This window comes from Macaca thibetana, chromosome 3 (assembly GCF_024542745.1).
Source record: "Macaca thibetana thibetana isolate TM-01 chromosome 3, ASM2454274v1, whole genome shotgun sequence".
Taxonomy (NCBI): domain Eukaryota; kingdom Metazoa; phylum Chordata; class Mammalia; order Primates; family Cercopithecidae; genus Macaca; species Macaca thibetana.
Window position 1 is genome coordinate 164,982,602 of NC_065580.1, and position 23,505 is coordinate 165,006,106.

Here is a 23,505-nt window from a genome sequence, read left to right on the forward strand (position 1 = left end):
TAGGAAAAAAGGAACTAAAATCTCATTTTTAAAAATAGCTTTTACCTAGGTATTTACCCAAATGAGTGGAAAACTTATGGACATAAATGTTTATAGCAGTTTCAATCATTCTTTCCCCCAAACTGGCGGCACCCAAGATGTCCTTCAGTAGCAGAATGGATAAACAAACTTTGGCACATCCAAATAATGGCACATTCAGTAATAAAAAGAAATAAGGTCAGGCGCGGTGACTCACACCCAGAATCCCAGCACTTTGGGAAGCTGAGGCGGGTTGATCACCTGAAGTCAGGAGTTCAAGACCAGCCTGGCCAAAATGGTGAAACCCCGTATCTACTAAAAATACAAAAATTAGGTGTAGCACACCTGTAATCCCAGCTACTCGTTTGAACCCAGGAGATGGAGGCTGCAGTGAGCCAAGATTGTGCCACTGCACTCCAGCCTAGGGCAACAGAGTGAGACTCCATCTCAAAAAATAAAAAAGAAAAAGAAAAAAGATATAAGATATTAAAGAATATCTTTTTATCTTCAGTGATAAAAACAGATAAGATATTGAGCCAAAAATTGTGTGATTCACTTGGAAAGACATGGAGGAACATCAAATGCATGCTTTTAATTGAAAGAAGCTGGTCAGAAAGGGCTACATCCTGTTTGACTCCAACTATATGACATTCTGGGAATCTATGGTGATGGTAAAAAGAGCAGTGGCTGCCAGGGGTTGGCGTGTGGGAGGAAAGAAAGGAGAGATGAATAGAGGGGAATATAGAAGGGTTTTAGGGTGTTGAAATTATTACGATACTGTAGTGGTGTTACATGATACTGTGCATTTATCAAAATCTATAGAACTGCACATCACAGAGTGAACCCTAAGGTAAACTCAGACCTTAGTTAATAAGACTGTATCCATACTGGTTCATCCATTGTAACAAATGTGCCAGGGGAACACAAGATATTCGTAACAGGGAAAATGCGGGTGGGGGGACGGTGTGCAGGAACTCTCTTGTAGTTTCTATGCAAGTCTTCTGTAAATCTAAAACTGCTCTAAAAAATATTGTCTATAAATTTTTATAAAAGCAGCTTTTGGATACATTTTCCTTCCCTAAGCAATCCGTACTAAGAATGGTACGACTACAACCAAGTGCCTCACTCAGGCAGTTCACTGTGGGACATCCTTAGCCCCCTGAAGTTATGTCCCTGAGTCCATTCAGAACAGTGGAGGACAGAGTGAGACTCTGTATCAAAAAAAAAAAAAAAAGAAGAAGGCGGCAGCACAGGAAGATGGGTTGGGAGGACAGTGCTGGGGGTGAGGACGCAGGGGTGCGGGGGATGTCTTGGGAACAACAGGCAGCACCGATATACCAACCAGAAGCCACGGTGACGCAGGAGCAGGGAGCCCAGCAGAGAAGAGGACGCTAGTGAGACGCTGTGCGGGCTCAGAAGGCTTCAGGACCCTTCTCTGCTCATTAGGCAGTTCCAGGGAGAAATGCTCAAAGGGGACCCATGGCAGCAGACAGACCAGATGTTGAGATAAGCGCAGGGTGTTTTTACAGAGATCGGGAAAGGACCTGCGGGGAGAAGACGACTCCACACCCTCTAGGTATCACCTAATCACAGCCCTTTGTTCGAAGTTCTTTCAAAAGCACCAGCACACAAACAGGCCATGACTAGCCATTCAAGGTTCCCCACAGGCTACCAAGCAACCCCTTCCCCTCCCCTCCACCCGCCCACACGGACTCTCCTTGCATCTCTTTCAAGATGGTCAATTAGAAGGTTCTGAGACTGGCCGCCATGAACTGAGTCACTGCCCTCTTGGACAGAGGGTGCAGGGAGGAGAGTCAGGGAGGGTCCTGTTGCCATGACAGACATACAGGTGCTCCCCCGCCCCTGGGGGCAGCTGCTCCAAGTCTGTGGAGCAAAGAGGCAGACAGGAGCAGTGCTGGGGAGGTGGAAAGCAGGAGTGTGTGTGTATGTGTGTGTGTGTTTATGCCTGAGTGTGTAAGTGCACATGAGTTTGTGTGTGCACACTGCAAGTGTTGGCACATGTTCATGTGACCTTGCATGCACGTGGGGACAGCAAGAGTGTACATGTGTGGGTGTGTGCATGCATGTGCACACATCCATGGGTGTATGAACGTACACGTGAGTTTGCACATGTGTTGCATACACACGTGTGTGGGCTCTCATATGTCAGAGTGCGCCATGTGTATATGGTCATGGGCGCACGTGTGTGTGTGCACGCACATGCATGCATCACATGCATCCAGAGTTGTGGGATGGGAGAAGGCAAAGAGAAGGCAGTCTCTCCCCTGGGCCTCCACAGGCCATGCCCAACCCAGGAGGTCTAGGCTGAGGGGCAGGAACTCAGGAAAGAGCCTGGGGGAGCCGCTCAGGGTTGAGTCCAAAGAACTGAATGGTGTAACACTGAGGCATCAGGATAGGAGGTAAGAGGAGGAGAGCATGAGACGTGGCAGAACCAGTGAACACCGCAAGTGGGGAGGCTGAGCAAAGACAGGGAGTCAAGCAAGGGAGCCTGCGGAAGGGAGTAAGGACAGGTGCTGGGGTCTGGCTCTCTCTAATGGACCCGCCAACCAGGCCCGGGCAAGTCATTTAAACTCTCAGAGCTTCTAATTCTGCCCCGGAGCCCAGCCATCATGAGAAGGGTTACCCAGCGGGGCCACTGGCAGCGGGAAATGCCACAGTGGATTCCTGAGGGCTTTGCGGGCCACTCCATTTATGAGGTGAGAGGCTGGAGGTGAGGATAATAAAGTGAAAGATTCTAAGACAAGGTGAAGAGTTAAGACTCCAGAAAATACTTAAAAGAGGTGATCAATTTGGCCATAAGCAAACAGTATTGGGGGGCATGCCCCCCTGCCCAGCGAAAGGTAAGAGAGAAGGGGCCCAGGGAAGGACAGACCCAACTCAGACAGGATTAAGTTTGATGGAAAAAGTTTTGCCTACGGGGATGGTCACAAGATGAATTTTAATAATAAACTAAGAATAAAGCATCCCAAACTCCCCAAGCACATAACTCCCCAAGGCAACAGGTATTTTGCAGGGAACATGATTTTTTTTTTTTTTTTTTGGTTAGGTCTTATCTTCAAAAGCACTGTATTAAAAGCAAATGATGTGCAAATTCTTGATTTATTTACAATATGGGTATTTTGCTAAAATACAAGAATAATGTGTTATCCATGAACCCGATTTATTTATTCAAAATGAAACCTTTATTGAGTTCCCGTAATGTTCCAGAAACAAATTCTGTTTATAAAACTGAAAGACCCATTCACTAGAAAGATGCCACTCTACAAATTGTGACCTAAAAAATAAACACAGTGACACTAAGTCAATGAAGAAACTCCTTTGAAATTCCAGGGAGAATATGGACTATTCCAGAACATAGGACTGGCTACCAGAAAGCTTCCATCCCAGTGCAAACTCTGACACTAGCTGTATTCATTCAATTTTCCTTCCTTCATTCAACAAAGTCTTACTGTGTGCCCACCGGGCTGAGCACTGGGCTAAGCTGTGGCCTGTGCAGAAGGCAGATAGAGAGAAGTAACCACAGGATACGTGCTCAGAAAGAAAAGTAGAGGGTGCTGGGAGTCTATGGCCAGGGGACCAAGCCTGGAGGGCTTCCCAGAGAAGGTGAACCTGGAGCTGGGACCTGAAGGATGAGTAGAATTCAGCCAAAGACAAGGGCAGTACAAGCAGAGAACAGCTATGGGGCCCTGAGCACGGAGAACTGTGGGCCTCAGCTTCCTGTGGATAAAATGAGTGGGTTGGACTCAGTAGTAATTACAGAGAACATGGACTCAGTCCTTACACAGTGTCTCGGTTTTGAGCACTTCATGCAGACTGACTTATCTAATCCTCACAACAGCCATGTGAAGTGGAGAATCCATTTTCCCTGTTGTGTAGCTGTGGAAAGGGAGGTACAAAAGCTCGAGTGATTTGCCCAGCACCACTCTGGAGTGGCCAAACCAGCACGTGGACAAGGGGGTCTGGCTTTCCCGTCAGCGCTGCAGACCACTGTGCATCCCAATCCATGAAGCTGTTGGGCTGGAGCTTTGCAAGAGCTCACATTTCCAATGCGATTTTTTTAAAACCCAATTAAACACAAAACTTTTGCTGTCACTGGTGCCTCCAGATATGTGCTTGAAGGCCCTGGGATTCCATCCAGCTCCTGGATGTGAGCAGAAATCGTTCCCTCTTGTCTGCTGTCCCCTTCCTCTCCTCTCTAAGAAAACCCGAAAGTTAACAGACTTCTTAACCCCCCAACCAGCACAGGTTGGGCCTGCTTCTTGTCAGGCCAAAAAGAACAAAGAAGGGCCTCCTGTCTTCCACTCCTTCCTCTTAAGCGCAGAGCGCCCTTTTCTCCATAGTGATGAATGGATAAGGTCATGGCCCTGGGAGCCACGGTGTTGACACACATCCGAGCTCAGGCTCCGGCTCCCTTTGATCGTGTGTCTCTTTCTCCTGGTCCTGCAGCCCCATGGCTTCTCTCTTCCTGCTTAGGGATGGTGGTATTGTATTATCCAGTTGTGTTTTCTCTGTATAGTTTGATTGGACTTGGTCATTTTGAATGAACACATGAATCTCAAATTAGCCTCTCAGCAGAATCGGCGTTCTAGGTGATTCATGTTAAGAGTTGATGCTCTATATACAATAGGCAAATCATCAGATTTTGGCATCCTGCTGGGTGAGCACGTTTAGGGGAAGGAAAAGCAACCTGTTATATTTTAGAGAAGCTTAGACAATTCTAAAATAGAATAATAAAGAGGTTAGACCACACTCTACCTTTGTAAAAATGAACAACAGCCCTAGACACAGAGGCTGTGGCAAGTCTAGTCTCATAGGAAGTTCTCTGCCAGCAAAGCGAATCTGCTTTATACACGCTTAGCTTCCTTTGAAAAAACAAACAAACAAACAAAAAACCTACTTGTCATATTTATTGTTTCTTTTAAATGATGTTTAAATACTTCTGGAAAGATAAATAATTATTTCGATTTAATGCCACAGGAAATGAGGGCTCTGCTAGCATTAAGTTGATTATGACATAACAACATAATATCAGCCTAATCAGGAACTGCATTTTTAAAGCATCCCCTAACAAACACACACACACACAACCAAAAGCCCCTAAAATCACTGTACACATATAGCCACAAAAAAATCATCCTGAATCCTTTTGCATGATCCAATATATTTACTCAGAAATCTTCCCACCAGCAACTCCAGGGCCTCTCTGAAATGCAATAGTCTCTTATTCATTTGAAAACTCTAACCTCAAAATAATTTATGACATTCATTCCACCTTTGCAGCATAAAGGAGAAAATTCTTTATGAGAAAGGGCTCCAGTAAAGAGCATACCAGTGGTCAGTTGAAATATGAACACCCAAAATTAGTGGTATAGAGTCTTTGAAAGTCAAGACATTCCGTTAAAGCCACTATGAATATATTCTAAACAAGCATTTTAATGTGAGGTCTCAACCACCTAATCACCTATGTCCATGGGCGGTGACACACATTAACATGATTTTTAGAGGGAAACGTGAAAAAAATCTTCCTAAATTGTCTGTGTATTTCCAATCTTCTCTAACTTTAAAAGATCTGAGCCCTTGCCATTATTGGATTATAAATATATTCCTGAGGAGAGAGAGGCAAAAGTAGAAAAAGCTGGAGATCAGAGAAAGAAAAAGTATACCGTCTTTGCTATCAAAACATTATTAAATTCATTGCTTTGACATTCTGACAGTAATTGCGCTGAGAGGGATTGGATTTTGTTAAAATTACTTTAAAAGGGCTGTTGAGAATTTCCTGCAGGAGAGGCCAGCGTGCAAGGCGCAGCTTCCACTTGGTTTTCTTTGTTGTTCTCACAATCCTGAGAAGCTCAGTGCTCATCTTATTTTTGACAGCACAAAATCCTTGCAAAAAACACCCCGAGTACCACAAAAAGCTCTGCCGCTCGCAGTCCCTCGTTCCATTTTCCACTGTGACCTGCGGAGTCGGTAATCCAAGCTGATTCACTTGTGAGATTTCTGCCTTTGTCATCTTAATAAACAAAGACAGAGCCAGGCACACTTACGACTATCATTTTCCTAATAACGGCAGAGCTATGACACCTCAGGCTACCCAAGGGTATTGTTGGGAAGAGCCAAAAATAGCATGATTCACTTACCATTTCCGAATGTTCTCTTCCTTGCTAATCTAAGCCCAAAGAGTTCTAATGAAGTGTGATCTCATGACAACACGCATGACTAAGAATACGTACATGAAGAGGTGTTCTCACCTCAGTGAGGAGGAAATGATTGGCCTGAATGGTGCCTACCCAAGGCTGGCTCTAGAAAAGGCCTGGACAATGGACCTCCCGTGGGTTTAGATATGATCGGGCAGAGCATCCCATGGCACCAATCACCATTGCACTCCAGCCTGAGCAACAACAGTGAAACTCCGTCTCCAAAAAAAAAAAAAAAAAAAAAGATTTCTAGGGCGTGGTGGCTCACACCAGTAATCCCAGCACTTTGGGAGGCCAAGGCGGGTGGATCACCTGAGGTCGGGAGTTCAAGACCAGCCTGACCAACATAGCGAAACTCTGTCTGTATTCAAAATACAAAAACTGGCCAGGCATGGTGGTGGGCGCTTGTAATAATCCCAGCTACCTGGGAGGCTGAGGCAGGAGAATGTCTTGAACCTGGGAAGCGGCGGTTGCAGTGAGCCAAGATTGCGCCATTGCACTCCAGCCTAGGCGACAAAGTGAGACCCAGTCTCAAAAAAAAAAAAAAGATTTCTGGTTGTTCTCAATAACCCAGAGTAATTATTGATCATAATTTCACAAAGGAAAAACCATGCATTTGTTGGTGAAGCCAACACCCCCTTGGAGGAAAAGAGGGAGCTTTTATTTCTTTAAATTCGTTTGATCTTATTTTCATACCGTACTAAAAGCAGGCACCCACCACCACCAATGGCAACATTGCTAAGAATGCTGCTTCCATTCACTTTCTTTGTAGAGCCCCTTCCTAGGAAGCAACAAGCTATTAAAAACAAGCTTGATTTTCATAAAATTATTTGCAAGACTGGTTTGGTTTGTGGAAAACACTCCTTGATTTCAAGGGCAAGTTCAAAATTCGAATGGTGATTCAATTTCATTGAATAAAACAGCTATTGAGTGGCTACCATATGTAAAGCAAACACAATGAAAGCACCATCATACCTTGCACTAATCTCATGCCATCTTAACACTGGCTCTTTTAGGCACCTAAACAACTGGTCTCAGGACTATGCAAACAAGAAGAAAAGCAGCTAACTCCTGATGCCTACTAGGTACCAAATGCTGTCCCAAGCTCTTCCCATGTATTATTAACTCATTGACCCTTACTCCAACTGAGAGAGAAGTGTTATTATTATTCCCATTTTATAGATTAAAAGACCGAGGCTCAGAGAGGTTAAGTAACTTGCCCAAGGTCACATAACTATTACACGGCAGAGCCAGGTTGCAAGCCCAGTCACTCTGGCTTCAGATTCTACTCTTTTAACCCTCACACTGGCATGAACCCAATTCACAAAACAATTCCATGGAATAAAAATACAGAAAAATTCCCAGCCTGGCCAACATGGTGAAACCCTGTCTCTACTAAAACCACAAAAAAATTAACCAGGTGTGGTGGCAGGTGCCTGTAATCCCAGGTACTCGGGAGGCTGAGGCAGGAGAACTGCTTGAACCCACAAGGCGGAGGTTGCAGTGAGCCGTGACTGCGCCATTGCACTCCAGCCTGAGCAACAAGAACAAAACTCCGTCTCAAAAAAATTAACAAATAAAATAAAATAAAAATATAGAAAAATTGTAAAACAGGCTGCAATTGCTCAGCCTTTCTCAGAGGCTGAGAGGGTGCCAAAGCCCAGTGCCATCTATGGACCTCACAGTCAGTGATCACCAGCGTGGCCTGGCCCTTACCTGTGGACCACCCCAGCCCGGTGCAGGTGCTCTACAGCGGAGATGAGCTGTCGGATGTATCTGCGGGCTTCAGACTCCTCCAGCCGCTTCTTCTCATAGATCTTGTGCATCAGGTTGCCCCCAGGGCACAGCTCCATGACCAGGTAGTAGCTGTTTTCCGTCTCTAAAATATCAAGGAGCTGAGTGATATTGGGGTGACGGATCATCTGCTGGATCTGACCCTCTCGCCGCAGGTTTTTGGTGACATAGGTGTCCTTTTTGGCTCTCTTCTTATCGATGACTTTTATGGCCACCTAAGGAGAAAACAAGAACATGCCTGTTCTTACAGACATTACAGACAATAGCGATTCCTTGGCTACGCACAGGAACCCAAGAAAAATGCTAGCTATTTCTCTGCAGAGGAGAAACACTTATCTAAAACAGCATCAACAGAAAATATATATATGCACATTTATATTTATGCATATACCATACATATATATACACACACACATATGTAGGTATAACATTAGGAAAAATCCAATGATTAAGGAAGACAATGGAATTTACCTAAGAAAACCTGAATGGCTGTCTGGAAGGCATAGTGCAGGATTAATGTCAAATTTATTTTTCTGCAGGATGGGAAGATGAAATAACAATTTCTCTTCCAGCAAAGGGCTCGTCTCACTCCCCCTCAGGACTCACCATCATCTCCCTCCAGGTCTGAGGACTGGGGCATGGTTGGGGGACACCGCCCAAAGATGCAGCACCCCTAGCCTTGCTCCACCCTCTCTCCGCCCTGCACAGGCCCTCAAGCCTCCTTCCTTTGATGAATTACCTCCCCGGGAAACTCACAGGGAGCCCACACTGTCAGCACCCAACCTTTGTAGTTATTCAGGAGCACATTTTTATGACCCCCAGGAAGCTCCTCCTGCATCATTTCCCCCACAACCAACTTGTCATAAGACGTAGGGTGGGAGGGAGGGAAGAACAGAAGGAAGGATGGAGGGACAGAGGGAAGGGAAGATTGTCTTTTCCACCCAAATCCGCATCTGTCCCCAGTTCTCTTTCCTTTAGGGGAAGTCACCTCTCCATTGTATTCACCCTTTTCCTTCCCTCCTTCCTTCCTTCCTTTCTTCCCTCCCTCCCTCCTTCCTTCCTCTCTCCCTCCCCTCCCTCCCCTTCCTCTTTCCTTCCTTCCTTTCTTTCTTATTCTCTCTCTCTCTCTTTCTCTTTCTTTCTTTCTTGACAGAGTCTCTCTGTTGCCCAGACTGGAGTACATGGTGCAATCGTGGCTCACAGAAGCCTCAAACTCCTGGGCTTAAGTGATCCTCCCACCTCAGCCTCCCAGGAGCTGGGACTATAAGCACACACCAACACGGCTGGCTCATTTTTTTCTTTTTGTAGAGACAGATCTCCCCATGTTGCCCAGGCTGGTCTTGAACTCCTGGCCTCCAGTGATTCTCCCCATCCGCCTCCCAAAGCACTGGTGTCAAAGGCGTGAGTCACCACGCCCGGCTGCCCTGTTCTTTCTTTGGTCTTCACTCCCCTCTCTAATGTGATCAGCCACGGACATCAACACATGATGTCAATGTCTTCTGCCAGCTGCCTCGCCACCTGCCCTTCCTCTCTGTTCCCCTACACAACCCATCTGGTTCATTCCAACCACTGCTGCCAGCGCCCAGACGCCCGTCATGAACTGAGACTCGAGCACCACAGGAACACCTTCGTACACAGCTGTGGAGCCTCCAGGCGCAGGATGAAGACAGTGGACCTTCCATTTCTTGTTATTTCTCTTTTTTGTAATTACATTTTCTACCTGTTTCACAATGCACTCAATATGCATTATATGCAATTGAGGTACAAGCCATGCACAGAGGTACAAGTATAGAAATAAATAATAAGTAAATAAATACAGATGAATACATGTTTTCAGTGCGGGGCTCAAATATTATTTTAGGGACATAGTTCACGATAAAGAAAAAAACAGAAGTCTGAGATCTAATGTACAGTGTGGTGACCAGGTTTAACAACAATGTATTGCACACTTGAAAACTGCTAAGAGGCCGGGCGCGGTGGCTCACGCCTGTAATCCCAGGACTTTGGGAGGCCAAGGTGGGTGAATAATTTGAGGTCAGGAATTCAAGACCAGCCTGGCCAACATGGTGAAAACCTGTCTCTACTAAAAATACAAAAATTAGCTGGGCATGGTGATGGACACCTGTAATCCCAGCTACTCAGGAGGCTGAGGCAGGAGAATCGCTTGAACCCAGGAGGTAGAGGTTGCAGTGAGCTGAGATCGCGCCATTACACTCCAGCCTGGACAATAAGAACAAAACTCCATCTCAAAAAAAGAAAGAAAGAAAACTGCTAACTCAACACACACACACAAATGATAACCCTGTGGGGTAATGGACATGTCCATGAGCTTGACCATGGTAACCATTTCACAACGTGTTCATTCACTGAAGCCCCACCCTGCACACTGGACGCACACGTGGTTATCTGCCTTCAACCTCAATAACGCTGAAGAAAACCTTAAAAAACAAAAAGAAAACAAAAAAGGGAAAAAGTCCAAACTAAAGGCAAACTTTAAATTAAACAAAATAGTGAATGAATCAATAAAAGTCTGGCCGCCCCCAGCGTGGACTAAGGCATGGATGTCACCTCTTCCTGAGGCTCCTCCCGGCCTCTTGAATTCACTCTACACTCTGCCTCCAAATCAGTGGGTCTGGAACTCTCGATTTCTTGCAGAAGCTCTTGAGGTCTCACTGCTGCCTATGGGAGCACCCAAGCATCTTCTCCATCAGCCCCACCACCACGCAGCCCCAACTCCTCCCAGATCTCCCTCCTGGCATGTCTCGCCACTCCCTGGGACCTGCATTCCGTCACTCTCCAGGTACTCCAGCCACCCCCCTTTCCCCACTCAAGCCCCCAACCCCAGGTCCTCCAGAGGCTAACCGCCCTTCCAGAGATTCCCCGGCACCTTCCTTCCCTACGTCCTTACACATCAGCATCTGTGGTAAGATGTAAGGCAGTCATGGCTTAATGCAGGGACCACTCCCCCTTTACCACACACAGCACTTTATAAACAGCAAGTGACTAATAGTGACTAACCAATGGAATCACCAAACAAAGACGGATGTAAACAGCATAATCTATTATCTCCTCTATACAGCAATGTCTTTTTTTTTTTTTTTTTTTTTTTGAGATAGAGTCTCGCTCTGTGACCCAGGCTGGAGTGCAGTGGCACAATCTTGGCTCCCTGCAACCTCTGTCTCCCAGGTTCAAGCAATTCTCCTGCCTCAGCCTCCTGAGTAACTGGGATTACAGGCGCCCGCCACCACACTCAGCTGATTTTTGTATTTTTAGTAGAGACAGGGTTTGGCCATGTTGGCCAGGCTGGTCTCGAACTCCTGGCCTCAAGTGATCCGCCCACCTCAGCGTCCCAAAGTACTGGGATTATAAGCATGAGCCACCATGTCCAGCCCAGAGTCTCATTTTAATAGGGAGGTTCAGGCCCTTAATCCAAAGATGGGAGTAACAAAGAGTCAATCAGCCCCCAAGGGGACCAGACAGGCTAGAAGAGCCCCTGCCATCCACACCTCACAGCATGGGGCCTGCACTACCCCGAGTCAACCAGGCCGATGCTCTCAGTCCCCAGGAGGTAAAGGTACATGCTGGCTGTGCCTGGCCCCAGGTAGTTCAAGGGATGCTAAACTAACAGCTTTGTAAACTGTTACCCTCCAAAAACACATAGACACACACATATTTCATATCCGTCCTCTTGGGGAGGTGGAGAAAAAGGAATGCTGAAAAGTACAATTAGGCATTGTCTTTGCTCGACTCTGTGTTGCAGTATTTTAAAAATTACACCCTCTGGCAATGACGTTCTTAAAAGTACTGTGAACAAACAAGTCTAAAAGCCCAGCAGTAATACAATCTGCCTTTTTAACAGAGTATACGATTATTGTTAAGATACCTTATTGAGCTCTTTAATTGCCTGTACCAGGTTGAATAATGGCCTAATCTCTGGATCATGTGACTTTATTTGGAAAAAGGGTCTTTGCAGAAGTGATTAAGTGAAGAATTCTGAGATGAGATTAACCTAGATTACCTGGGTAGGCCCTAAAGGTCCTCATAAGTGTCCTTATAAAATAGAGAAAGAAGGAGCTTTCACACAAATAAGCAGAGGGGGCAGTCACAGGAGGAAGGAGGCAGACACTGGGGTGACGGGGCCACAAGCCAAGGAATGTTGGCTGCCACTGGAAGACGGAAGAGGCAGAGAAGGATCCTCCCCTAGAGTCTCTGGAGGGAGCGTGGCTCTGCCAATACTGTTTTAAGATTTCTGGCCTCCAGAACTGTCAGAGAATCAATTTGTTACTTTAGGCCACCAGAGTGGTAATTCATTAAAGCAGCCACAAGAAACGAATAGCTTCCCTGAAAACATAAGAAAGGAATCTATCTGATGCTGCCCTTTGGGATGCATTTCCAGGCATGGAGAGACCCTCTTGGCAGTGGGGAATGACCCCAGCGTTCATCAGCAGCCTCTCTCTCCTCCTCACTCTAGCCCTTTGATGTAGTCCAGGAGACTCTGACAATTCCTCGTTGACTGCACCGTCCCCTCTGCTCCCCCACGTCCATGAGACCCACAGAGAGCAGAGTCTTCACAAACTTACTCTCAGGCTCCACTCCCAGGGCTGAACCAGGGTTTTACACCTCCACGAGCTATGTCAAGGTGGGACCCTATGAAGCTCCGTAATTGGTTAGCAAGTGTAGACACTGCAGACCCCTCTGAACAAAAAGAACAGTCCAGGTGGCTCTTTCCATGAGTCTGGGCCTCATTATCATAGCCATACAGCCAGGCTTAGGGGTGCACGCTAGGCTTTTCTTTGGGCAGTTCTTCCCATACCTTCCGACTTCTGCACAAATGCAGTATTTCCAAGCACTTCTCCCCACTCTCTCACTTCTTGCTCTTTCTCTAGCCCACCCTCCTCCCTTTCCTGAAGGTGAAAGGACAAGGCAATGAGACGATCTATGGTGCTGGGGAAATGCCCCCTGAAAACCCCATCCAGCCCCTCGTCCTCATCCCCCTCAGTCCAGCGCCTCGTCCTCATCCCCCTCAGTCCAGCCCCTCGTCCTCATACCCCTCAGTCCAGCCCCTCGTCCCCATCCCCCTCAGTCCAGCCCCTCGTCCTCATCCCCCTCCGTCCAGCCCCTCGTCCCCATCCCCCTCAGTCCAGCCCCTCGTCCCCATCCCCCTCAGGCCAGCCCCTCGTCCCCATCCCCCTCCGTCCAGCCCCTCGTCCCCATCCCCCTCAGTCCAGCCCCTCGTCCCCATCCCCCTCAGTCCAGCCCCTCGTCCCCATCCCCCTCCGTCCAGCCCCTCGTCCCCATCCCCCTCAGTCCAGCCCCTCGTCCCCATCCCCCTCAGTCCAGCCCCTCGTCCTCATCCCCCTCAGTCCAGCCCCTCGTCCTCATCCCCCTCAGTCCAGCCCCTCGTCCTCATACCACTCAGTCCAGCCCCTCCCTCGTCCTCATCCCCCTCAGTCCAGCCCCTCCCTCGTCCTCATCCCCCTCCGTCCAGCCCCTCGTCCTCATACCACTCAGTCCAGCCCCTCGTCCTCTTACCACTCCGTCCAGCCCCTCGTCCTCATACCACTCCGTCCAGCCCAGGCCTTGGGCCGTTGTACCAAAGTCTTCTGTGAAGCAGGCCCAGTGTGGTAAGTCGAACAATGGCCTCCCAAAGATAGGCCCATATCCTAATCCCTGGAACCTGAAAATGTCATCTTTAGGGGGATGGGACTCCGCAGACATGATGAAGTTAATGGTCTTGAGATGGGGAGGCTGTCCTGGATTAACTGGGTGAGTCCTAAATGCCATCAAAAGTGTCTTTAAAAGAGGGAGAGGATCAGATAGACACACAAGCAGAGAATAAAGCAAAGTGAAGATGGAGACAGAGAATAACGTGGCCACAAGCCCAGGAGATGCCAGCAGCCACCAGGGGCTGGGACAAGCCAAGTCCAAGTCTCCCCTTGGGTCTCTGAAGGAAGAATGGCCTTACTGACACCTTGATCTCCAATGAGACTGATTTTGAACTTCCAGCCTCCAGACTGTGAGGGAATCACTTTCTGTTGTTTTAAGCCACCAAGTTTGTGGTCATTTGTTACAGCAGCAGCAGGAAACTAACATCCCCGGTGTGTGCCCTACCCTCATCTGACACCTTGATTCCCGAGTTCTACCAGTCAACGGTCCCTCCCTGAAAACCCTGAGCCCTTAAGCTACCTCACCTGGGAGAAGGTTTCCTATTAAGCTTCCTCTCGATTTTCAAATGCCGGCTCATTACCAGCTTGTTTACATCCACCCCCTGACTTACAAGCTCCGTGTTGATCATACTGAAATGGAACGCTGTTCTTGATTACACAAAACCATTTAATCGACTTCATCTATAACAACTGAAATGGGGAAAAAATGAATGGGAAATTAAGGAAAAGTCAATCAGTGATCAGCAAAGGGAGACATCTAATTCAATTTGACAGTAATCAGAGGTTTGCAGGCAAAACAAAGCTAACACTGACTCTGGGTAAAGCCCAACGCAATGATGGATCTCTAGCTGCAAAATAAACTGCTTGAGTCGGGAGAGTTTTACAGAGTGAAATTAAATCTCTGCTATCAAATGGCAGTAAAATAAGCAGGTTTAGCATGTTCCAGGCAACAGGAGTGATAGCACCACACCAATCAATGGCTCTTACCAACGCTGCAGGTTCACCAATTCACTTAAGAATGAGGCCCCCAGCCAATGCCACCGGAGAACTCCCAATTCAGTCCAGGGTGTGTGTGTGCGTGCGTGCGTGCATGCGTGCGTGCCTCTGTGCGTGCGTGCGTGCGTGTGTTTGGGAATAGGAGTTTCAGGAGGGTATCTAAGCCTGGATGTCATCACGAGCACAAGAAAAACAAATTTCTGTCAAAGATCACTAAAACCAAGGCTGATCAACAGATCCAAGTTGCAAGGCTTTTCAAAATTTTACAAAGGAATCAGTTTTCCAAAGATTTCTCCCATATTTCCAAGATCAGTAGCAAAGTCCTGCAGTGGTGGAAAATTAGTAGAAAGAGAATAGCACAGTTCCAATATATGACAGTTGAAAGAGATTATTCATCAACTTCTTTTATTAATTAAGAAATAGCAGCTTGTGCAACATGGCGAAACCTCATCTCACAAAAATTAACCAGGCGTGGTGGCTCATGCCTGTAGTCCCAGCTGCTCAGGAGGCTGAGGTGTGTGGATGGCTTGAGTCCGGGAGTTCCAGGCTGCAGTGAGCTATGATCTCACCACGGCACTCAAGCCTAGGCGACAGAGTGAGACCCTGTCTCAGAAAAAGGAAAAACAGAAAGCATTTCTCACAACATGGTAACTCCACCCTCCTCCTTCCCTGACAAACGCCACCAATTGATGATGATGGATAAAATCAGCAAACCACTTTTAAATAAATAGCTAAGCTCATAAGAAAGCAATGGAAATCCCTCAAGGCCAAAAATTCACTAGCAGCAGCTACAGAGATAAAAAAAAATACAAGATTCAGGAGAGACAGAAAGAGAGGAAACCTACCCAGGTGTGGTAGCTCACACCCGTCACCTCAGCACTTTGGGAGGCTGAGGCAGGCGGATCACTTGAAGTCAGGAGTTCGAGACCAGCCTGGCCAAACTCCTCGTGAAACCCCATCTGTACTGAAAATACAAAAATTAGCTGGGCATGGTGATGCACACCTGTAGTCCCAGCTACTTGGGAGGCTGAGGCAGGAGAATCACTTGAACCTGGGAGGCACAGCCTGCAGTGAGCCAAGAAAGCTCCATTGCACTCCAGCCTGGGTGACAGAGCGAGACTCCATCTCAAAAAAAAAAAAAAAAAAGAGCGAGAAAACAAAAGAAAGAGAGAGGAAACCTTAAGGAAGGAGAGGAAGAGGAGGAAGAGTTGGCCCTGCATGAAAGGGGAAGCACTGCCCTCCTCAACACAGGACAGGAGGAAGAGGCCACGTGTGTGGATCCCAACCCATCAGAAGAGGGGTCATTTGCTAACCATCAAGGAATTAATGCTTGACGGCCTTTGTTAGGTATTAGGAGAAAAAAAACCAATGTCGAATTTTACTTATAATAAGGGATGCACAAAATGACCCAGGCCCAGTAATGTACCCAGTAATGACACACACTTCCATCAACCAATAGGTCTCTAAGATAATGGACATAAAGAAAGCACTTAGTACAGTGTGTGGCACATACGAAGTGCTCCTTAAATTGACGCTGTTATTATCACTACCAATTTACTTTCAATGAATCAACCCGTAGAGAGGGTAAAAAAGCATTCAAGCTCAGTTCAGCTAAGGAAAAAAAAATGTGCATTTCCTTGACCGGTGGCTTCAGCATATTAAAAAAGAAGGCTGAACTGTATCTCAGTGTTTTGAACTCTCTGGAATAGAGTTGCTTTTAAATCCCAACGCAGTGACTTCCTATCAGGCGAGTCTCTCATCTTCTTTAAATATTGACTTAGCTGAGACTGTCTACATAGGATCAGAGTTAACAGGATTTTAAATTCATCCCTTCCTCCTGTATCACCCTTCACTGCCTTTAAAATTCATTACTCTGAAACACATCAAGTATTGATGTATCCAATCTCCAAAATGAGAAGTCAGATGTAAAATGGATCTTCGGTACGACTGAGAGGAAGAAAAAAAAATACTGATCAAAGAGACTCCTCTTTAATATCGCAGAAATATACACACGTGTTTTACACATTATACAATGTGCTATGTTTTAGAAAGTTCATAGCCTTTCCTTAATCAAAGCACTTTTACACCATGTTTTAAATAATCAAAATGCACAGGGAATGGGAAGCCCTGATCAACTGAGTTTTCTTTTCACATGGAAATTATCCCCCAAAAAGCTTTCTTCCCAAAACACTTTGGTTTCTTAATGAATACTGTATGCTAAACTCAAATGAATCTTTCCTTCTTCAATAAACATTTATTAAGCACTAAAATATACCTGCCAGTGTTCTAGGTATAAGTGTGTGCAGGTTGAACATCTCTAATCTCTAACCTGAAGACCCAAAATCCAACATGTTCCAGAATCTGAAACTTGTTAAGCATCAACATGACACCTACAGAAAATGCCCACTGGAGTATTTGGAATTAAGGGTGCTCCACTGGGTACAAAGCAAACATCAAAAAAAAAAAAAAATCCCTAATCTAAAACACTTCTGGTCCCAAGCAGAGAAGGGATAATTAACCTGTACTATAAAAGAGTCGTGGATCTTTAGGTACACTTGTGGAGGCGGGGAGGATAATTCAGATTCTTTGTAATGGTTCAAGATTGCCATCTGCAATAGACTGAATTGTGTATGTTGAAGCACTAACCCCCAACGTGACTGAAGAGAGAGAGACTTTAAAGAGGTTATTAACATTAAATGAGGTCATTAGAGTGGGCTCTAATCCAATAGGACCGATGTCCTTATTAGAAGGGGAAGAGACACGAGAACTCTCTCTCTGAGCCAGCACAGAAAGGGCATGTGAGGACACAGAGAGAAGGCAGTCATCTAGAAGCCAAGGGGAGAGCCTTGGGAGAAACCAACCCCACTGGCACCTTGATCTCGGACTTCCAGACTCCAGGACTGTGAAACATGAATTTCTGTTGTTTCAAGCCACCTAGTCCATGGTATTTTGTTATGGCAGCCTGAGCAGGCTAATAGACCATCTGAGCATCCTACAGTTCTACAGGATTCCCTGCGGAAGAGTAAAAATGTAAGAACAAAGCGCTAGCATTCATTTACTGAGGACTAGGGCCAGGTCGTTTTTTTTGTTGTTTTTTTGTTTTGTTTTGAGACAGAGTTTCACTCTTGTTGCCCAGGCTGGAGTGCAATGGAAAGATCTCAGCTCACTGCAACCTCTGCCTCCTGGGTTCAAGCGATTCTCCTGCCTCAGCCTCCCGAGTGGCTGGGATTACAGGCACGAGCCACCATACCCGGCTAATTTTGTATTTTTAGTAGAGATGGGGTTTCTCCATGTTGGTCAGGCTGGTCTTGAACTCCCAACCACAGGTGATCCGCCCGCCTCGGCCACCCAAAGTGCTAGGATTACAAGCGTGAACCATGGCGCCCAGCCTAGGGCCAGGTCTTATAGTTCCTCTTCCACCCTTCTCCTGCCTTCCCCAGTCTGGAGACGTCACAGCAACAGCAGCTGGGCACGCAGGCTCTGAAGCTGCAAACCCTGGCTCTGAGAGCATTCATCAGAGTCCTCAATAAGTGGTGGTCAGTAGGCTCTGCATGTTTGGTTCAGAGGAGTGTGTAGACACGGAAGCCAGACAGCCCCTGCCCCAGACTGCCACTTCCACCACTCCCTCTGACTGCCTCACCAGGGTCCCCGGTACCCAGAGGCCACCCTCCCTGCTGACCTCTCACAGTCCCCTTGCCCTCCCAGGTCCCACACCTCCTGCTTCTCCCCCTGTAGCCTCCCTGAGGTTCTGTCCCAGGCCTTCCTCTGCTGGGGAGGCAGGCGTCCACCCCTCCACTTCCAGCACGCTCGTGTCTGTCCATCTGCCCATGAGTGCCAATGCCTGTCCTGCTCACACCTCTTCCTGAGCTCTGACGTGCCTCTGGCCATCTCCACCTGGATACTCTGTGGGCCTCCGAGCCTGTCACCTCCCCCTGCTCCAACTCCTCTATGGGGCTCCCAGCTCAGCCTACAGCACCACCATCCACAGGTGGCCCTACTGTAATATCCTCCTCCAGCCATCCCGCCCCTATTCCCACACCTCATTCATCACCAAGAGTCTGTCACCTCCACCTTGGACAATCTCCCTCCCCTGAGGCAGCCGGCAGCCGTCATCCCTCTGGCAGAGTTGGGCCTCCCTGCTAATCTCTCTGCCTCCTGTCTCCCACCCCCACCCAGCCCGGCCTGGAATTCCCTCCCACACACTTTTGGCCAGGTCAACCCCAGTTCCCACCCGCCACTGGCCTCAGGTTACAGTTTGCTTCCCCATCCAGACTGGCTGGGGTCACTCTGGGCCTCCCCAGCTGTCACTCCCATCACACACACGCTTCGCTGCTGTGATACCCTCCACGTACTTTCCACGAAAGCAGGAATGGCGTCTGACCTCCCAGCACCTAGCACAGGGCTGGGCTCACGGGAGCAAGGGAAAGAGGGAATCAATGAATAAATGAATGCATGTGTGGAAAATCCCTCCAGGGCACTACAGGAGGTCAGTATAAGTTCTCGGTCATCTCTACTACTGCCTTGAGAAGTCCCACCACTTAAGCCCTCAGATTTCCCAGTTATAATGTAGGTCGACCAATGCCTTCCCTTCAAACATTAAAATCATTTAAATCAAATGTGGGTGCTATCTGTGGACATAGTTTCAGCCAGTGTGCGATCATGATGCAGAGTCCACAGACCTCTGCGTGAGAAATGTCCCCCAGGCAGATGGCTTGAGCCCCGGAGTTCCAAACCAGCCTGGGCCACACGGTGAAACCCCGTCTCTACCAAACAAATACAAAAACTTAGCCAGGCATGGTAGTGCAGGCCTGTGTTCCCAGCTCCCTGAGAGGCTGACGTGGGGAAAGGGCTTGACCCTGGGAGGTTGATGCCGCAGTGAGCCGTGATCACACCACTGCACTCCAGCCTGGGAGACAGAGTGAGGCCCTATCTTGAACAAAAAAAAGAGAAATGTCCCCTTCTCAGAGAGACTTCCCCAACCAGCCTAATTACAACTCTACCCCTCTCCTCCCCCAACCGAGGCACTCACAATCTCCTAACCCTATTTTTCCCCATAACTCACTAGGCTACAATAGGGTTTCCGTAGTCACCACACGAAATTCTCCCACCTCCAGACCCCTGCTGGGATCAGCCCTTTTGGCTCCTTCTCACCTTTCTCTCAAGGCCAGGCCCATTCCTTTCCTAGAACGCTTCCAGAACCCCCTTCCGGGCACCAAACCCTTGGCCATTTCAAAAGTGACTGAACCTGGTGTGTCCAGTGTCCAGCACCACATCAGGAACCTGGAAGGAGCTCCATCAGCATGCCCTGGACAACAACAGGGCCAGCATGGACCTGGAAAGAAGATGGGGAGGGAGGGACGGGGGGGAAGGACGGATGCACGGCCATGGCCAGTCCCGATCCCAGGTGTGCCTTCCAGATTCCACTTTGGGGTGGACAGCAGCTGTACAACTGACGCCAAATGCCAATGCTAAAAAGTAGGCATGAGGAGACCAAGCCGCTGTGGAAAGTCCCCACAGAGACAGAAATTGAGGATCCGTGCTGAGCCCAAGGCAGTGGGCTGTCGTCCCTGCTTGCTGTCCAGCCTTTCCTGCCGCAGAAAATGGTTTCTCGCTTCCTAAAAGTGTGACTAAGAGTTGGGGACAGGTCAGGGGGAGAAGGGGTGCTGGGGAGACCTCACGGGTGCAGCATTACAGCAGGCGATCCATGACAGACGGACCCTCATTCTTCACCACCAGCCCCCATGTGCCCCCATAAAATTCCTGACATGCCAATGTCTAATTCTGGGCTGTCCCCTTGGTGGGCACTCCATCCCTCTCCCAAACTTGCCTGAGCTGTCGCCTTCTCCAGAGCAGCTAATTTAGAGGGACAGGAAGGCTCCCCAAAAGCGAGGACCATGAAAACACACCCAGGCTCCCCGTGGCTCCCAAAGGAAAGAAACCGTGTCCTGAGGACGCCTGTGCCACTCCCATCAGGCAGCCCTCGGCTTGACCGCCTCCTCGCTGTTCCTCAGCAGCAGAAACGGGTGTTCCTCCCCGGGGGCCTTGGCCACATAGCACTCCCTCGACCTCTAAGATCCTGCCGAAATGTCAGCTCTCAGAGAAGCTTCCCTGACTCACCCATTTATAACCACATCACCTGGAGCTCACAACCCATGTGCCCCGGGGCTATTTGTCCCACAGCACTTAGCACCTCTGAAGTCCCATAGAACAAGTGAGCATGGAATCTGCCCCACGCCTGGAAGCCCCAGAAGGGAGGGTATGGTCCCTCACTGACATGCTTACCACATCCAGAACAGCCCCCGCACACAGGCAGCGCTCAATGAGTATTTCTTGAATGAATGCATCCAAGTGCCTATTTCAGAACCTGTTATGGGCTAAGTCATGTCCTCCCCCAAAATTCCAGCTCTAGCCCCACTGTGACTATATAGTTGACCCTCCATGGGTTCCAACCTCAGATCAGAAATGTTGGGGAAAAAATAATTCACAAAGTTCCAATAGGCAAAACTTGAATTTGCCATAGGCCAAGTGCTAAGTTGAATCCACGTGAATGAAGTGATGTGTAGGCATTGCGTTAAGTATTCTAAGTAAGGTGGGGATGATTTAAAATATACAGGAGGATAGGTATAGGATATATGCAAACACGACACTATTTGTTATCAGGAACTCGAGCATCCTTGGATTGTGGTATCAGAAGGAGATCCTGCCCGGCACTTTGGGAGGCCGAGGTGGGCGGATCACCTGAGGTTGGGGGTTCGAGACCAGCCTGGCCAACATGGCAAAACACTGTTTCTACTAAAAATACAAAAATTAGTCAGGTGTGGTGGCGCATGCCTGTAATCCCAGCTACTCGGGAGGCTAAGGCATGAGAATCACTTGAACCCAAAAGGCAGACGTTGTGGTGAGCAACCTGTACTCCAACCTGAGTGACAGAGTGAGACTCTGTCTCAAAAACAAAGAAGGAGATCCTGAAACCAATCCCTGCAGATAGAGAAAGATGGCTGTATTTGGAAACAGGGCCTTATAAAGGGAAATAAGGTTAAATGAGGACATGAGGGTCATGCCCTGATCCAACAGGACTGGTGTCTTGATACAGAGAGAGAGAGACCAGGGATGAGAGCACAGAGGATGTCTGTGTGAAGACACAGTGGGAAGGCAGCCTTCAGTCAGCCAAGGAGAGGAGGCCTCAGGAGAAACCAAACCTACTGATCCCTTGAACTCAGGCTTCCAGCCTGCAGAACTCAGAGAAAATCAATGTCTGTTGTTGAAGGCCCCCCAGGTCTGTGTTATTTACTATACTGGCCCCAGCAAACCAAAGCAGAACCTGTATGAAACCTTTATGATGGTTATTAGTAATAACAGAATGGCTCGCTTTGTAAATCTCATCATAAAAATTCAAACCTGGTTGACAGCACTGGAAGAAATGGTTTGGGCAGGGTTGGCAAAGGGAAAGCCCCCAAAGCAATGAAGGAAATGACGAGGGCCTGAGGGCTCCCTGCTCCAGCCCAAGCCCGAATAAAAGGGCTGAAAACTGTGGTGATTAGCATGACCCAGTGGGGAGTTTTGAAAATAAATTGGTTTCACACCGTCTTCCAAAGAAACGATGTGTGTAAATGCATCCAAGTGGAACGTGCTCCTGTGTGGATGATACTTATTTAACAGAAAGCAGAAAATATCCTTTGCTGGCTTTATAATTAATTTCAGTGTAGCTCCGATTCGCAGAGAAACAATGCTAGACAGCAAACACACACATCCCTGTCCTTTACAGGGGCCCATTAATTGCTGCTATTTATGTAGCAGCGCTCAACTGCCTCTGACCCCTGGCTGCCCGCTGGCCACCCTCCTGCGGCTGAGCTAAAATTCGCCTTTTTGTAAATGAGGGAAAAAAGTTTCCTTCCCCAGTTTAAACAACAGAGCTCATTAGGACTGATCTTGGCGATGCTAACAGAACCAGGTGCTGGGCCAAGGCAAAAAGCAAGACTCTAAGGAAAAAACAATGTCAGCATCCAACGCAGGTCTGGGAAACCCTCCCACGCCCACCCAGGGGCGTTCTGAAGCCTCTTTCCCCGGGATCCTCTGCGCCCGGGCTCCAATTCAGTAAGCAAATCACCCTGGAAACGTATCCTGCTGGTGAGAAACTAGAAACTGGTTCTTGCAAGAGAGGAATGCAAAACGGAGGATTTTGAGATAGCAAGGTAGAATGGCTGGGCTGGACAGACAACTGTGGGGCTTGTGCAATTGCTGGAATTCTTATCAGAAGCCTGTAACTTAGTTAAAATATGTGTTCTTGCTTTGTCCAAGATGCATTTATTATCCACAAGGATAAAATTAACCCTCAGTCCCTCCAGGGCGCTGCCCACTTGCAGTGCACCAAAACTCAGGAATCTTAAGGGGAAGTGAGTATTGTTAAAACAGGTAATGCTAGCATCATTTCTCTTTGGTTTGGAAAAGAGTCAAAAGGGCCCAGTTTACAAGCTTTTCGAGATCGTGTGTGATTCATCTTGGTATTCCCCAAAATGTTTGTTTGAGCCCTGAAACACAATTGATAAATATATTGGCGAAAAAAAACCCCTGAACACCCAATGGTCTTAAATCCTCAGAAACTCCCATTCCCCAGTAGCCCTGTCTGTTCCCAGTCTCTCCCAACTCTGCCCCATTTTTAATCACCCAGAGTGTAACTCTGCAACAACAGAGAGGAAGCCTCAAATTACATAACCTAAAAGCAAACAGATCCACAGCATCCAAAAAACAATGGGCTGGTTATGCATGACCACCCCTCGCCAGCCGTGACAGGGGACTTGCTGAGAATCCCAGCGGAC

The 23,505-nt window shown here is 47.8% G+C and overlaps 1 protein-coding gene across 1 annotated transcript in view; it reads right to left on the minus strand.

The window, feature by feature from the left end:
* Nucleotides 1-23,505, minus strand: part of HUNK (hormonally up-regulated Neu-associated kinase) — a 124,044-nt gene that overhangs the window by 66,519 nt on the left and 34,020 nt on the right. Inside the window, exon 2 of the mRNA XM_050786060.1 lies at nucleotides 7,950-8,242. Within this exon, the coding sequence (XP_050642017.1) occupies nucleotides 7,950-8,242 (293 nt within the window). The remainder of the gene's footprint in view (nucleotides 1-7,949; nucleotides 8,243-23,505) is intronic.